At 38.7% G+C, this 17,440-nt stretch overlaps 1 protein-coding gene across 1 annotated transcript in view; it reads left to right on the forward strand.

Annotated features, from left to right (window-relative positions):
- RIT2 (Ras like without CAAX 2) overlaps window positions 1-17,440 on the forward strand; it is a 186,367-nt gene that overhangs the window by 75,952 nt on the left and 92,975 nt on the right. Inside the window, exon 4 of the mRNA XM_017733671.1 lies at window positions 2,740-2,813. Coding sequence (XP_017589160.1) covers window positions 2,740-2,813 — 74 coding nt within the window. The remainder of the gene's footprint in view (window positions 1-2,739; window positions 2,814-17,440) is intronic.

Raw genomic sequence — 17,440 nt, forward strand, 5'->3', positions numbered from 1 at the left:
TCAATTTATGCATCTTGCTTCTGCCTTCCGCCTTGGAAGGAATGCAACGTCCAGGAGATCAGTGAATCCCCAGCTCAATGGAAGGGCAGTGCCTCTCAAAAGAGCAGCTGTGTTTGAGCATTAAGAAAGTGATAGCTCATGAGTGGGTCCTATGATTTGTTCTCTGCTATGAGAGTGTGTTAGCTTAAGACAGTGATTTCCTTGATAATTGTGGGCTTTAGGACTTCCTCTTGAATGTGTGCCTGAAGAAAATTCGGGGTTAAAACTCCCTCTTATTTTCCATCCAGATGCAATTTGAAAACACCCCAACTGAGGGCATTTTTCGGCATTTCTATATTACCTGTACTACCCTGCTTTTACAAAGGAAACTCATATCCCCTTCCTGTTTCATCTCTACATTTCTTGGGGCAAAAGCAAATCTTATATGTGAAAACCCTTTGACTAGAAAACTATTTAGATTCATGCACTTGGTCATAGCACAATAGAACACGTTTTTCTACCACCAACAGAAGACATTAGCATGCATCAAGAATTAAAATGGGACAGTGATTCTTATACTTCTTTGTGAAATGTTTTAAGGTCAGTATTTAGGGAAAACAAAATGAATGAAAATGACAAAATGTCTTTGTGGATTCAGTGTTATGTCTGCAAAGTAAAAATATTATAAAGATAGTCTGGCTCCAGCATTTAACAGTTGAAACATTACTGATGACAGTGACATTATATCAGGGTACACCTGGAGTAGCTCAGCAGGGTAGATATCTTACATTTACTTGCTGAAAGCTGTGGCTTATACTCAGAGGCCAGTGGGTCTTTTAGTTATAACTAACTCTGAACTTGTAAATCATTTTGCTGGAAAAAAAAGACAGGATTTATCTAGCTTCATTTTTATCCAAGTAGAATTTAAGTAGGAAAATTTCTGTCTGCATTAGCTGTTTTAAAGCTACTGTATAAAGATTCACATTAGTCTAAGTGAAAAGGGAAGTAGGGCCACTGGCTTTAGAGAATCCAGCTGCAGAGCCAAGAATGCAAGCTAAATTTATGGAAGTCATATGTTAATTGTATATGCAGTAATTTAATGCAAATAGGCACCCACCAGCATGGAATTAATAATACTTGATAGTATTAATAGAATTCATGTGAAGGAAAGACCATCTTTGATTTTACATGTTTTCCTACTTTTCTTTTAATTTTTAATTAACAAGAAAGATAAAAAAATAAAAAGAAAAAATCTACTGCAGGTAGATTGCACTGTCATGCAATAATAAATTACTTAAACTGCAAGTAGCCCAATTCCTTTTATATGGTCCCTCTTTGCCACAGAGTTTCTTATTCAGCAATCCCTACAAAAAGATCTATTAACAAAAACATATGGTGGTAGGAGTGCTCTGGCTTTCTCAGCAAGGTAATATATAATATAATTAATTGAGCCTCTGGGCCATCTTAATATCAATGGGATTAGGTATTTGTTTAAAGAAAGTCATGTGCCTATTAATTTGCTGAATTGAGGCCTAAGATAAAGAGGAAAATACTGCATGTGATTATGTCATAAAAGATAGCAATCCTCTGGCTACATAGGAGGGGTCTGAGTTAAGGCTATGCAGAACCATGTATTCAAAAGCTTTAGTTTACCAGGTGGAAAGCAAGTTTTTACATGTTGTGTAAAGTGCTGTATGATGCAACATATATAGTAGGGCACAAGGAATGTCCCAGGAATCCCAACTACCTGCCATATAATCCCATTTTATTATCTCAGTATTATTTCAACAATTGTTGAGAGCCTATTCCTGAGGGTCTCTGCTAGGACTGACTCTTAGGACAGGCCCAGCCACAGGCTCATGGTGGTTAATGACGCTTCTCAGATACCACAAATGCACTTGTCTTGTCTTCACACCTCAGTGCACTTCCAAAGCACAATGTCAGACACAGAAACCACTCAGGCTGCTCTGCATGATTGTTCAATTAAAGAGCACAGATAATTTCCAAGACTATTTCAAGTATAAACACGGGCCATTATCTACATGTCTTTTAATCATACGAAGAAAATACAAATGTTGAGAGGGCAATGAAACCGAAATGTGAGGAAAACTTCTTATGCAAATAGTTGTTCACCTTTTCTTTGTTTTTCTTCTCCTAAATTTAGTTGACAAAATCATGAGCTAATGGAAGGGTCCACAAAGCAGAGTTTTTCCTCCTCTGCCTGCATCTATGAAGAGTGTGAGGACATAGATTACAGAATCTATTTTCAAAAAGTCTATTCTCAGCCTTTCTGGAGATATACAGAAGTTTTAATAATTGCTCTGACATGCCTGTTCAGCCACAGGGAGTCTATCCCAATAATTTAGACAATCTTTAAATTGAAACAATTTGCTGGAAAAGTTATTTGAATGTGTCACTGTGGTAAGGAGAAAAACACTCTGTTGCATAGCATCAGCACAACAACTCTGAATCTTTGTGACCTAAGTAACGTCTGGGGTCTGTGCTTAAAGAAGTGGAAATGTTTCCCTTTTAAAGGAAGGGAAATGTAATTTTTGTATTTTGACATCGTGTGATACAAGCGATTCTCTTTTGCTATTGCTTTGTAGTGATGATAGGATTTCAAAAAGGGACTTTTGAAATAAAACAAGGTTAGGTCAGACTGAAGAGCTCTTGAAAAGCCTACTCCAAACTAGTAAAGCTATTTCATTTTCCATTCTCTGAGCCACTCATATCTTAAGCAAAGTGCGCTGTGTTTTTCAGAGGATGCCTATAAAACTCAAGTCCGAATTGATGATGAACCAGCCTATTTGGACATTCTAGACACTGCTGGACAGGTGAGTAATTCTCCAATGTGAGTCATTCAGAGACAAACTCAAAGATTTTAACCTCGGACGTATGGGTCACAGTCCTAGGAACAAGGTTCCCTATTCAAACATAAAGGAAGCAGTGGCAGAATAACACAGAGGAATTAACAAAGGAGAAGATTAAAGGAGTGCTGCAGTATAGCACAGTATAATTTCCAAATCTCATCACAGGAGACAGACAGGCTGAAATGAGCAGTAGATAAAAAGTTGTTTGTTTCTTTTTCTTTTGTATGCAGGAACATCTATCACAATAATGGAATGAATAACACTGTGTTGATTGTCTTACGTCTTTCTCAGTCCTCCTTTTTTATATGTATTACAGGAATTTTCTGGTCTGCTTTTAGACTAAGTATTTTGTTACATTTCCTCTTCTACCCACATTATATTTAAATATCAAATGCTCACGCATAAGGAAAATATCTTCATGCCAGAAGTAATACACAGTGTACATACACAGGTTTTCCAGAGAAAGCTGTGGCTGTCCAGTCCCTGGAAGTGTCCAAGGCTAAGCAGGATGGGACTTGGAGCAACCTGGTCTAGTGTAAGGTGTCTCTGCCCATGGCAGGGGGGTTGGAATGAGATGAAATTTAAGCTCCCTCCCAACCCAAACCATCCTGTGATTCTGCCATTTCTATGACAGCATGTCTGCTGTGTGAACATCAGTCAGGGGATTAAGTTTCATATACAGTAACAAAGAAGAAGGTTAAGTAAAATAATTTATTCTACCTGGCTCAGTTAATTCCCTTTCCATCTCAAGATATTTTTACTGTTTAATCAAAGTGCTGCCACTTGCTGATCTTTTCCTCAGGTGTGTCTCAGGGTCTGTTTGAAGGATTTTGTAGTTTCTCAAGTTTCCATAGTGCATGTGCACCGTGTGCAGGAATGAGACAACCAACAGGGAACTTAAATGTACTTAAATAAACAAAGAAATATCTGAGAAGGAAAAGCCTGGTAACCTTGTTTTCAGCTTCCCAGATGTCTGAATGCACCTAAGATGGGCATTGAAACTGGTAGGGAGTGCAGTCTGCTGCCAGAAATTTACAGGAAGTTCATCTGCTGTCAGTCATTTTCACATACACAATTTTTGCATGATTTTTTTTTATTTTGGGTCATATGAAAAGGCTAGAACTAAACCTCATTCATAATTTATGGGAGGGGGATATGATTGCCAAGGTTATGAGTTTTATCAGAGCAGACAACTGTAAGGTAAGGAAAGAAATGAGAATAATTCAGTCAGTGGAAGGTGATAAGAACAATAGAAGAGGAAAGCTCATAAACAGAGTTTTAAATTTTGTCTCTATTAGGAAGAGAAACATCTACAATATTAGAGGTCCATGGCATGTAGCGACCAAGTAATGAAATGTGGTGCAGATATTTCACAGAATCATAGAAATTTTAAGGTTGGAAAATAAGATCATTGAGCCCAACCATTAATCCAGCATTACCAAGCCCACCACTAAACCACGACTCTAAGTGCCACAGCTACACATTTTTTAAATCCCTCAGAGGATGATGACTCCACCACTGTCCAGGCATCCTGTGCCAGGGCTTGAAAACCCTTTCAGAAAAGAAATTTTTCCTAATGTCCAATCTAAACCTCCTTTGTTCCCTCAGCCATTCCTCTCTGTAGCGAGCAGAGGCCTGTGACAGAAGCCCCACACTCAGCAGATCCATCAGCCCAGGCCATTGCACAGCCTGGGCATAGCTATTCTACTTCAGTTGAAATGATTCTACCAAGTCGATTTGATATGACAAAAACTGTTTTAAATTCCCCTGTTGTTCCAGTGCAGATTGTCATCACTGAAACACATTCCCAGTGTAACTAGGAAGCTCTTCCCACTTTTCTTCCCCACAATTTTTCAGGAGCTGTCCATTCTAAGTGTCCTGGATTTAGCTGCTTGTCTTTGCAGATGTCTTTGGATTTGTTGCCCCTCTATCTGCACTACACAGCTTCAGAATAAATCAAGACCTAATCTGACTCCCATTGAAGTCAGCAGCTGAAATAGGCTCTTTCTTCACAGAGGACTTAATGGTGCTCTCACCAAAGCTCACACAAATTCTGCTCTGACTTTGGTGACTCAGGGTAAAAATCCAAAGCACCCAGTTGGGCTGCTGCTGCTCTGTGCCTTGATGGTACCTAGTTGTTTTTATTCCCCTGGGTTTTATGTCAAATAGGAGATGGTGTTACAGCTTCTAAATCAGGCAGTAGAAATCTCATTTGTCTGGGTGTCCTTGCAGTCATAAATACTTCATCATCAACTTTGAATAATGACTTTAATCACTTCAGAAGATCAAGGAGCTAAAATTGTAATTCATCCCTATTTGGGAACACAAGAAGTCAATAGAGAAACTGACTGAATTTAATGTGTTTTGTTGTTGTGCTCGAGGATATATTTCAACAAAAATGTTTCTTCTTTCCCTCCTGTATCTATGGACTAACTGAGAATTTCAACACTGACCAAATTACCTACTAATAATTGTTTTCAATTGTCATGTCTAGACTTAAAAACCCACATGTGATTTCATACCTGACACTGCATAAAAGTCTTCGATATTTTAACTGGTAGATCCAGTATGAAGCACTTAAATCATAAATGGTGCTTCAAAAATACATTTATGTTCTCAACTTTCTGAAGCTGAAAAAGAAAACAAAACATTCAAACAATGTGAAAACCAGAAATATTAATAAACTTGCTCATCTAGTTACTGATTTTTCTCTTCTCATGAATATACAGACACTATAACATAGACCAATTGCTTGTCTCAGGAAGAAAACTGATGTTCTGTGAACTCTGGATACATATTTTATACACAATCATTTGCCCTTTTGTGCTCTTCCAGTACTATTTTTCTACTGAAAGCACAACAAGAGGCATTTTCTTAATGAGTGTAAGGGTTGGTGCAAGCAGTTTTGCTTCACTGAACTCACTACAGCTGCTTTTCACCACCCTCTACACCTGCCAGCCAAGCAGCCTGTGTTTACTCACCACAGTCAAATTCAGACAGAATATGTTTACCTCAGACAGTTTCAGGAGCAGGTATTGATGGAGCTCCTTATAGCTGGATTGTCATAAACAGACCTAACTTGAGCTGTTCCTACCAAAAAAGCTTGTAAATGTGTGGTGCTGCAAGGAAATGAGCAAAAAATTGATGCTGATATTCTTTTTCAGTGGCACAACCAAGTATAGAAGAAGCTGCCAGTAATTCCTTTGGTTAGCTGTCAGTGATGCCTTTGGCTCTTTAACTAGAAGTCATATTCTTAACCCAAAAGTTTTCTTTTTGCAAGTACATTTCAATTAAATCCAAAACAAGAAGAAAATAAAGCCAAGCAGAGTAAATGTGAGATTAAGATCATATTTATAAAATTGAAGAAGTTTCTTTTTTTAGCTTTTTTACTAGCTACAGTAGGGCATGTGGAGTATATAGGACAAACTTAATGGAAGTCTGCAAATGCAAATTAGTATCCATAAAGATAGCTTGAACTTCCTTGTTCACCCATATGGGAGATTTTTTGAGTAACATTCCCTTGAAATTCACCTGTGTCCATTGAGTTTGGAAGTGGTGTTTGTGGCAATAATTCTGGGATTTCCCTTTTCTTGACCAATGCATCATAAAAATAATCTGCTCTTACATACATTTAATCTAAACTGATGTAGTCTTTGGTTTCCAGCAAACTTGCAGGTGCAAATGAAGGGACATTCAGCCTTCAAGCACTTTATTCTGCATTCAGTTCCCTTCACAATTATTCTCAGGGAGTGACAACCCCCAGCTGCTCCAACCGCGCACAGAAAGCCTCCACACAGTTATAGAAACCTTCTGTTCACTCATTTACGCTTTCTCACCCTCTCTTCTAGCTTAAAAATATGTTGCTACTTCTGCAGCCCAGAAGTATACTCCTCATGGAGCACACACAGCAGTTATCTCTCCTGCTGTATTTATGTTGACTGGCACAGGAGCTTTTATTCCTGCCACAGCTTTCCTCTATGTGACACATTACCCAATCTCTCTGTGTAGACCTCACGCCGAACACTAAAAGAGCAGCAGAGTTCCCTTCACTGAAAAACAATCTGATCTGGTATGTAAAAGAGGCAAAAATTCTTTTCAGATACAAAACAGGCAAGTATGTGGAAAAAATGGGTTTCTGTACCTGTCAGCGAGACAGTACATTCCGAGATTATTGCCCCAATTTTTGTTTGCTAAAAAGTGAGCTTTTTATGATAAACTTAGTGCACCAGGATATTTCCCAGGTGTGAGTCAGAGACTTGAAAAATTGGCCTTAAAATGTGATGGTATGCCATTTCAGGGAGATTTTCCTTTGTCTGGAGCTGTGTGCGCATGAATTCATTTCCAGGCAGACACTTTTCAACCTGACAACAACAGCGCACTCTGTACTGAAATCCATCTCTCAAATTGCTAGCAAATCACAGGACATGTTTATCCTGCCAACCTGCAGGACTATGATTCTTACCCCCTGCTTCAAGCTTTGAAGAGGAACCGTATTAGTCCCAAGAGCCCTTCAGATAAACACACTTTCTCAGACTAAACACTATAGTCCAATGATTCACTCAGGCTGTTATCTGAGACCCTTCTGCTTATTATCTAAACATGCTGCTCTAATCCTGAATCAATGGAAGTGAAATCTCAAAGTACACTAGTGCAGCTTATCTCAAGGAAATGTAAAATGCCTTTTTGGCAGTAATTATGCCTTAATGGGTCTTTACAGCATGTTCTTGTAAGGGGAAAATAATTTTATTGCACTTTCTGCTAGGTACTGTAGTGCATAAATGAAATCCATTTTATTTTTAAAGCATAGGGATATTGAAGTAAGTAGCAACTATTAATGCAGTGTCTTAGGTGAGAAGAGCATTAGTTTTATTTCCTTTGTATGTTGTTGCTCCACAGGCTGTTGAAAACATACTTTGAAAGTCAAATCACCACACTGAACACTTCCTGGGTTCTCAATACAAGTTGTACAGTAATATCTGGGAAGAGCTAAAATCTCTCCCTTGACCAAGTAATTTTATTTGCCAATGGACAGATTGTGAAGAATCACTTATTTGGCACAGATACAGAGTGGAAAAAACAGTTGCAGTAAATCACAGATGAAATTGCAGACCTGACACCAATTTCCTTCAAATCATGGGCAAAATATTCCTTGACTTCAGTAGGAAAAGATCTAGGCATATACTGATAAAAAGGAGTATATTACCAAAGGAAGAACAGGCAACTGGCAGCCAAGATTCCCAACTTCCTTTCTCATCCGTCCCCATGAGTGAATCATGATGCAATAAAGGGTGGATCAGTTTGTATTTGTAGGCCTGCATTTATCTTCCTGTCAAACAGGTGCAATAAAACATTGCAGGGAACAAGCATTTAGGGTGAACATGAGCATTTATTGAGTCCAACAATACTGGTTTCCTGTCCATTGCTACCATTCTGCTTCAGCAAAGTCAGTGGTAGTGGTTCCATACTGCTGGTGGAGCAAAACTTTCTGGTGTTTTCTGTTATGTTTCAACAAAGGCTTGATTTTTTTCTCTCTTGAAATGCTTTCCCTCTCACTGTTCTGTGTCTTTCTCTAACTGGCAACTTCCAAAACCACAGTGAAACACAGTGATGCTGCTGAAAGATTTATGTTTTTTGCCTTTTTAATAAAATCAGAACACAAGAAAAGAAAATAGATTATTACAAACTTTGATAAAAGTAGAAACATCTTTTTTTCTTCTTTCCAGGCATTTCTTTGCAGCATTTCCTTCTGGATTTTTGGTTTTGTTGTTGCTGGGGTAGGGTTTTTTTATTATTTTATTTAATTGGCTTTGAGGTGGTTTTGGTTGGCTGGTTGGTTTTGTTCTGGTGTACAGTGAATGGAAAATATCTATATAAACATATCCCATATGAGTAAACTTCATACAGGTCCTCCACAAATTGTGATAATGTAAATTCACCTTTTCTCCCATCACTAAAAAATATTCTGCACCTTTTCTTTACACCAGTGAATGGTACTGAAGTACTTTGAAGTTCCAGTAGACACTGCACATACTCTGTGTCCTGATTTCTTTATATGTACATATGTGACTGTCCTAGATAATATCACCAGGAATTCCATTTTACATAGGCTTGATATCAAAAGCTACTTGTTACCGAGCAGTTGTACACAAAACAGGGATGCCAGTGGGCAGAAAACTGTATTCTACCTCTGTCAGTTTTCACAAAGCTCATATCATAATGATATTTCCAGGACTAAAATATTGGCTTGAATACTGAGAAAATAAGCACGTATTACAGCACCACATGGTGCCCATTTCCCCAGACCAAATGACCAAGAAAAGTTATTTTGCAGAGCAGGGCATTAATGCTTCTCAGGAAAAGTAGGTTGCGCCCAAAAATGAGATTTTCAAAATTAAATGTCTTTTATGCCATTCTGTAGCCTTGAATGGTGGTGTCTCCAGGCAAAGAGAACAAAAGCAGAGAGTTACATAGTGTTATCTGAATCATCCAAACATTTCACTTATAAAACCGCATTGAGAAGGACTGCTGGAAAAGGCTTTCTAAAAATGTGATTTTTATATCCCACTACCAGGAGGGGAATGGAAAAGCTTAAAGACAGGTAATGTCTTTCAAGCTGGAGTTTCAATAATTTTGCCCCAGAACCTGGAAGTGAAACTGCCTCCTACCAATCAAACAAACAGACAAAAAACCCCTACTAACAAACAAACAAACAGAAAAGTAAACCTCAGCAAATTTTGAACTCCATTGCTTGTTACCTTTATAATCTGAGAAATGTTATTCCATCCATCCAGATTTTTCAAAGAGGGATTGAGAGCAAAGTAGAAGCTCAATAAAATAATTAATGAAAATATGAAATATTTTCTGAGAAGTTTTTTCAATTTTTTTCCTTAACAAGCTATATTTTGGATATATATTTTTCTCACTTCCATAGAAGAAAGATTGCACAGCTTGAGTAGACTTTCATGCCCATTTTTATTTTGTGCCTATTGGATGAGGAGAATAAATTGTTGTCATGAGTGTTCCATATCATTATCAGAGCTGTGGGATGATGTGAGACAAACCACACCAGGGAACGATCTTTTCTTTTAATTAGACAAAAAACTCACAAGCTTAGCAGTGGCCACATTGACTGTACCTGTGTCAGAAATCAGTGTAGTACCTGACTAACACCATGGAGAAAGCTGAAGAAGTCAGGCTCTACTAACTTTTGGAATTGCATATGAGCTTTGGCCCTGTGTAGGAGAGTTTTGGCGTATTTCAGAAGATACTCAATGTCTTTCAGGATCATAAAATCATGGAATGATTTTGATTAGAAGTGATTGCAAAACCCCTGCCATGGGCAGGGACACCTTCCACTAGACCAGGGTGCTCCAAGCCCTGTCCAACCTGGCCTGGAACACTGCCAGGGATGGGGCAGCCACATCTCAGGGCAACCTCACCACCCTCACAGGGAAGAATTTCTTCCTGATATCCCATCTAACCCTGCTCTCTGTCAGTTTAAAGCCATTCCTCCTTAACCGGTCACTCCATGCCCTTTTCCAAAGTCCCTCTCCAGTGCTCTTGTACCCCTTCCTGGAAAGTGCTTCAAGGTCTCCCTGGATCCTTTACTTTCTCTGTTGGATCTATTGATCTAACCAAGGTACCTCATGACTTACTGTTTTGGAGCTCTGCCTGTGTCCTCACAGTTTCTTGTTTGTTGGTTTGTTTTTTTTTTTTTTCTCTAATGCAATTCAGTTGCTCCAGAAATATTTGTGCATACAGAAATGAAAAAAACATGTTTGGAAGCCACAGGAACATGACAACTCAGTCATTTTGTGTTACAGGTTCACTTTGTCAGCAATACAAAAACCATGCAGGATTGTAAAAAAGGTATTTTGCATTCATTTTGGTGGTGATTTATGTAGTCCCCAGGGAACACATCCCTCAGATAAACACTGAGCTAAATTTCAGTCGCAGAAATGAGTGCACTATTGATTCAATGTTACAAAAGTCTAAAACAGCCACTCCACAGATTGCTTGCTCCTTCCTTTCCCCCCTTTTCAGGTTCTCAGATTATATTATATCTCTGCTGATAAGTAGGGCACGGGGGAGGGGAGAGATAAACCTATGTTGTGGAATTTTTAAGGTAAGCACACTTGTTAGAGAAGTCACCATGAAAGAGGATATATGCAAACCAGAACATAATTTGCAGTCATTTATCGGAGCAATGAGGTGTTTGACTCCACAGCCTCCTGGTTTACTTCTGCAAGGCTGCACAAGGCCTCACTGGGGAAGGTGGCAAGTCTGTGATGACCACAGAAGCTGACAAGAGCATGTCAATCCCTGCAAAACCTCTGCTTGCAGCTGTAGTCATTACCTCTTCACTAGTGGCTTGTTTGGTTTTTTTTTTAATCTCTGCTTCTTACTAAAATGTAATTACCAAGCTATTAATTTTTCCCTTTAACCGTTTATGATGCATTTGTGATAAAAGGTGAAAACTGGCTTTATTCTTATTTTGCATATCAATGAGAATGGGGGAGAAATATTATGTGGTGCATGATAAACCAAATGCATTTGGGGGTTTTAGAGGTAGTTAACAATGAAGATTGCTTCAGTGCCTGCATTTAGAAGAAAATTGCTAAGGTGTTTATCCCTCAGAGAGAGACCATTAGCATGAATATGAAAGAAAAAGGCAATTTTATGAGTTAGGGAGTGTAACACTGAGGAATTTTTACTGGCATTGTGGAGAATTGATATGGTGATTTCATCCATATTTAGGGGTGAATAAAAAGTAGATATCATCTCCCAGGTGATGGACTGCATCTTTTCATTACTGCACATGACAAACCATCTTGGGGAGGGCAGGATTAATAAAGTTAACAAAAGCAGAGTTGCAGAAAACTGTCAAATATGTTATGACGTGGAGGCAGAAGGGCAATTAGTGTGGGAACATTGGGAATCTCAGTGAAAAGAAGCTGTATCTGGAGGCAGAGTCTGAGTGCCACTGCAGGTTATTTACTAGTTCCTCAGCAAGAAAGAATGGTCACTTTGTGATGTTATATTTTGTAGTCCTGAGTTATTTTACTGGAAGTTGCTCAAATCTGTCTTTTTCTCCCCCTTATTTATTTCCCTTTACTTACTTTTTTTCTATCAGGCTGGTGTGGCTCAATCTTCCTGCATAAGTCATGATGCAGGACATGTGAATACAGAATAGTGAGTGCATATAAAATGTTCTGCAGTTAGGGAAAGGGCAGTGAAATAGTCATCCATCCGTGCTCAGGATGCAAAGGAGCATTGACACCTGTTTTTCACCAGGCTTAATCCTGCATGGTCTGTGACTGAGAGCAGTGCAAGATAGGATGGGAAGCAGTATCACAGCTGGTAGGAGAAGGGGAACCTGAATCTATAAGTTAACTTGTGGGAAACAACATGATTTCACTGATGGCGAAAATCGATCGTGTCTAACAATGACTTGAAGTCAATAAAAAAATAACCTCACATATCCATGACATCACAATCCCAGACAGGATGAAATCTTGACATTCCAGTTCAGAGGCTCAGACTCGTTTGGATGAAGATGAGAGCAAAGTAATCATGAGTTGCCCTTATTGAGTAATTCACATTAAGAAACTGCTATCTTTATTTTTAATTAATTTCTCTTTCCATTCAGGACTTTGGTTGTGCATAAAGTCTCTTCTGTAGTCAGAGATTAAAGATGTATTAACCAGTAGGAAGGATTCCATCTCTTTTGGTGAGGATACATTAGTTCCTAAAAAGAATACTGATCTGAGGTCTAATGCAATATCATCTCCTCTCTGGGACTGAAAACCTGTTTCTGGAGTAAACAGGTTGTTGCTGAAGAGCATTAAATGTAGGGGAAAGTAGTAGGAGGAAATTATTTTAGAAAGTTTTCAGCCAAAATTTTGTGAAAATCAGGAATGTAAATCTGTGCTTGAATTTAATAATCAGTGCATGTCTAATTGTGTTTCTGATGCTGCTGACCATCCATTTATTTGGCCCACTGAGCCTGCACCATCTTCTTGCCCACAGGCAAGGTCTTGAGGTCTTCCCTGTCAATCCTGGGTGAGCTAACCTGGAAAACCCCTGGAAACCAGCAGCTAAAAGTAATGCTGCTATTTATCATAGAAATGGATATGATACCTGTGTGTCTTCCAGAAAGAACACCTGTCATAAATATTCTCCTTCTCCTGTTTCCCTTTCCAGGTAAATAAATTAGCTTAAATGGGGGTTGCCGGTTGTCTTCTAAATTACAGATTAATTTCAGTGCCTGTCTCAGCTTTATCCTTGTACATTCCCAGAGTTAAGAAAAGGCTACTGATTTTGTACAATGTGGAGTTTGTAATATTGCCTTGGAAGGCTGTCAGATAAAGCTCAGAAAGCCATTAGTCTGCTGGGAGCTTGGACTGAATCTCTTTTATCTTCATACTTTTTCCGTCATCTGTGATGTGCATTTTGTCCCCAGTACAAATTCACAGAACAAAAGGGATATTGCTGTTTTACAACAGAAGCAAGAATTCTTTCCTGTAATTATAAGGCGTGAGACACTGCCTGATCATTAATCAAGGGACTGATTATAATAATAATCCACTTCTACTGCAGGCTTATGGGCTAATTCTCATTTATTACTAATCCCATTTTGAACTGCTCCTGAATCATTACCAGAACAGGCAAAAAAGGTTGTGAGAGACGAGTTTGTTGTACAACCAGAACACTGCAGAGACTTGACAAGGAGAAGAATCAATCTCCATCCTTCCGTGTTTAAGCCAGAGCTCCTGCATTTTCTTTGGTCTGTGTCTGAGCTGTTACTCAGCTCCCTTCCTTCCTCCCAGTGATGTGGCAGATGGTTTAGGCTGGCACAGGTGGCTGAGTACCACCTGCTGCAAAGTTTTTGCTATCTTTTGCCATGCAACTCTTTTTGTTGTTGCTCTTTGCAAAATATGGCTGGAAATAGGAGACAAGCAAGAAGAGAGTGTGAAGTGATGTTGATAATGTTCTGTGTTTCCTTGTTTTCTGCTGTGTCATTTCTGGGAACCTGTAGCTGGTGCAGGCAGGACTCCTGCAAGCAAAGCCAGCAGGTTGGAAACTTTGGCTTCTGTGATGGAAGAAGTGTTCCTTTCTTATCTCAACCCATGCTGAGGAACAGCATTTCCCACTGCTGCATGCTGTGAGGGGAAAAATCCTCTATTGGCTTTAGGCATTAGATGCTACATTCTCTTGATCTTTTGAACTCGATTGGAAATAAAACAGCCTTGTAGAAGCCAAATGAAAAGTTTAAAATGGAGGAGAAGACTAGCTTTATCACCCAAATGCATGAAGAATATGACTGGGCAGGGCCTGGCTGATACTGTGGACATCAGAGGCAGGGCTCTATATTTAGTCTCTGTCGAGGTAGTGAGAGAGGTACAAAAGAAAAACACCCCTGGCATCTTAAACACTTCCCTGAGGATGGGTTGAGTTACTCTCTGGAGTCAATCAAGTGTCCCTAATGACTGCAGAGAGAGACTTGAAGACTAAATAAAGCTATGATTCTAAATGTAGAATACCCAACTACCTCTTCAGGGGGCAGAAACCAGATGAAATAAGGCCTGTCCTTCACATCTAGATTAGTACTGGTATTACAATATTTATAAGGTGTAATATCCAGCTAACATCCTATCTGGATGCTTTCTCATTTGAAATGTAACTGCTGCAGGTTTCTTGCTGCTTGCTATTACAAATAAGCTTTTAAAAACTACTTGCTTTTGTCCCTTCCTCCTCTCACAAAAAATGAAAGACTAAATCCGTGAAAACCAAATAATTATCACAGCACTTCTCACCAGTGTACTTTTATTAGGTAAATCTATTTCAAGAGGTAAATGAGAAGCACACTTTATGACAAGCTGTGCCAGGTGGATGATATGTAATCCCAATAAAGTCAACTTGATGCTTATGTGTGTAACAGAATTTACTAACAGAGAGACATGGGAGGTTTGTACTTTGACTTTTTTGTTAAAAAGTATTCTTTGACCATATCTACAACAACTTTCCTGAGATAGGAGAAATCTCAACTTACTTTTAATAAAAAAAATTCCAAGTAAACAATGCAGTTTCATGAATTTTTTTATTGTTTTTAGTTTTTCTTCTATCACTATTTGAAGATTTTTCCCCTCCCCCTGAGTTTCCTGTGTCCTTTTTGTTCATTTTATCCTTGTTTGTTCATTGTCATAGATGAACAATATCCTGCCGGTTTGCAAGAACATATCCCACCCTTCAAGTGTTCACTATAAACGTAAAAAACCCAGTTTATAATAAGAATGACCCCTGTGGTAATCAGGGAGACAGTTTTGATTAAGAACATCTGTTAGCAGATTCCCGGTTCTAAAGTCAAGCAGAACATAAGACAAGAAGATATAGAAAGTGACATTCTTCAAACTGTGCGGCTGGCCTCCCTGGGGAGGCTCTGACCTCTTCCAGAGATACAAGCCAAGATCATAAAAAAAGAACAGACATCAAAATGTGTGGAGAGTGTGTGTAGTTTGAAAAACATGACACCTTTGTTTCGGAGGTGCTGCATCTTTAAATTTCTAAGCACCGCACTTCTGAGGAGCATGGGGAAGGACTGCACTTCTGAGCTGTGTTTACTCCTCAAACACATCACCACACAATGAAAAAGAAGGGACAGGGATGGTGACCCTCTGCTCATTGCCTTGTCCCTTTTTTTTTTTGTTCTTCTCCCCCTTTTTTCCTTTTTGGCACTGACAAGGCCATCTCGTAGCTATGCAGAACATGGGAATCTGGGAGAAATGGCTTCACTTCAGAGCTCTGCAGGTGTAAAATGGTGATGTGGCAGATGGTGCTTCTAAACAACTTCTATTCTGAGTCACATAGAAGCTTTTGTAGCCCAGCACTCCTTCTCCAGCATTGATCAGGAAGAAATTCTCAGGAAATAGTAAAGAAACAAACTTGGCTTTGCTGCTCAATCACTTCGTTTCCTCTTCTGGAGGCATTAAGATAGTGGTCTTATTTGGAAAGCATTCTGATCTCTAATGAAAAAAGCTCAACATACTAGTTCTATTTATATATCCATGATAACACTATGAATTTTAAAATTAATTAATCATATTGCTTCTTATGAAAACTTTTCTTTCACTCATTGTGAAAAGTGAGATAAAAGAGTACAAATCAAGATGAAGGAGAGAAAGCAGAGGAGAGAAACATTTTCTCTTTGTTGTTTTCTTAAAAACTTCTAGAAAAAGAGAGCATATACAGGAGGATGAAATGTGGAAAGAGGAATGCTCTCCCAAGGGTAGGTATGGAAGTATTTCTTCAGCTTGAATGGATTGTATTATGAAAGACAAAGTGCTGCTAAGAGTTGAAAATTTTGAGAGATTAAAAGGCAATGAGATAGGTTTCTACAGATACACTGGCAACTCCACAAAGATCAGGAAAATTGTGGGTCTGCTGGTGGAATGAGTGCGTCCTAATGATGAGGAACATGGAATGTACAAATACACTCAACGCTTTCTCTATTCCAGCCTTCACTGGCAAACTCTGCTCTTATGGCTCCAGGACTTTATGCCTCCTAGGAAAGTTTGAGGAAGAGAGAGAGTAGAGGGGGACAAAAAAGGAAGAAGTAGGTCACGCTGGGTATAGGGAGTTCAGTGTAACAGGATGAGACACATCCAAGCATGTTGAGGGAGATGCTTTTTATCATTGTGAGGCCATTCTGATACCTTTGAAAAATTGTGTCAGATGCCTGATCACTGATGAAAGGCAAATGTGATATCTCTTTAGGAGCAACCTAACCATTGAGAGACTTACTTGCCAATGTTCTTCAACAACACGTAGAAATACATAGTCTTATGAGCATTAGTGGCTTTTTTTCCCCTGCATTAATTTATACTGGAAAAAAGAAAAAGTTATGCTGCTTTCTTTCAACTTTTAGAAAAGTTTTGTTTTGCTTCTATCAAGAATTGATGCTTGTTCTCAAGTATCACATCTCCTAAGAAGAATGATGATTTGGTTTCAAAAGAGTTTTTACTACACTTTTCAGTTAAGTCTTAGTCATAATACACAAGAGAGTACTCGAGTGATGTCAAGCTGCAAAGTGCTGTAAGCATGACAAATCTTCACTTTAATTCTCAGAATTGATTTCCTTTTGAGGGGGTGTGATTTCCTTCTGTCTCTTCCCCTTGGCATTTACTGACTTGGGAATGTTTTGTATTTTCCCTTTATTCATATAAATTTGTATCCACTATTCCTGAACGATTTTTAAGAGGAGCCTTTTTACAGCAAGGAACAATTAAAGATGATATAAGTGAGCCAGATGCACTGATGCACTGTTGCTTATTTTACAAGGGAACGAGGCAAAATACAAAAATAAAACTACTGAAAAATCTGTAAAACCTTAGACTTTATCTCTATCTACACATGAACATTGACAGAACCCGAGTGAACTTGAGTTTTAGTACTGCTTACTGTAGAGAAGCATGAAAAAAAAAGGGGAATCTGAAGCAAGGTTTGATTGAACTTAAAAATTAACAAAGAGATTTAGTTGCCTCTTAGTCCTTTGTCTTTTATATATAGTATACATACAGAGTTGCAAAGATTTT

This window comes from Corvus brachyrhynchos, unplaced genomic scaffold, assembly GCF_000691975.1.
Source record: "Corvus brachyrhynchos isolate BGI_N302 unplaced genomic scaffold, ASM69197v1 scaffold625, whole genome shotgun sequence".
Lineage (NCBI taxonomy): Eukaryota > Metazoa > Chordata > Aves > Passeriformes > Corvidae > Corvus > Corvus brachyrhynchos.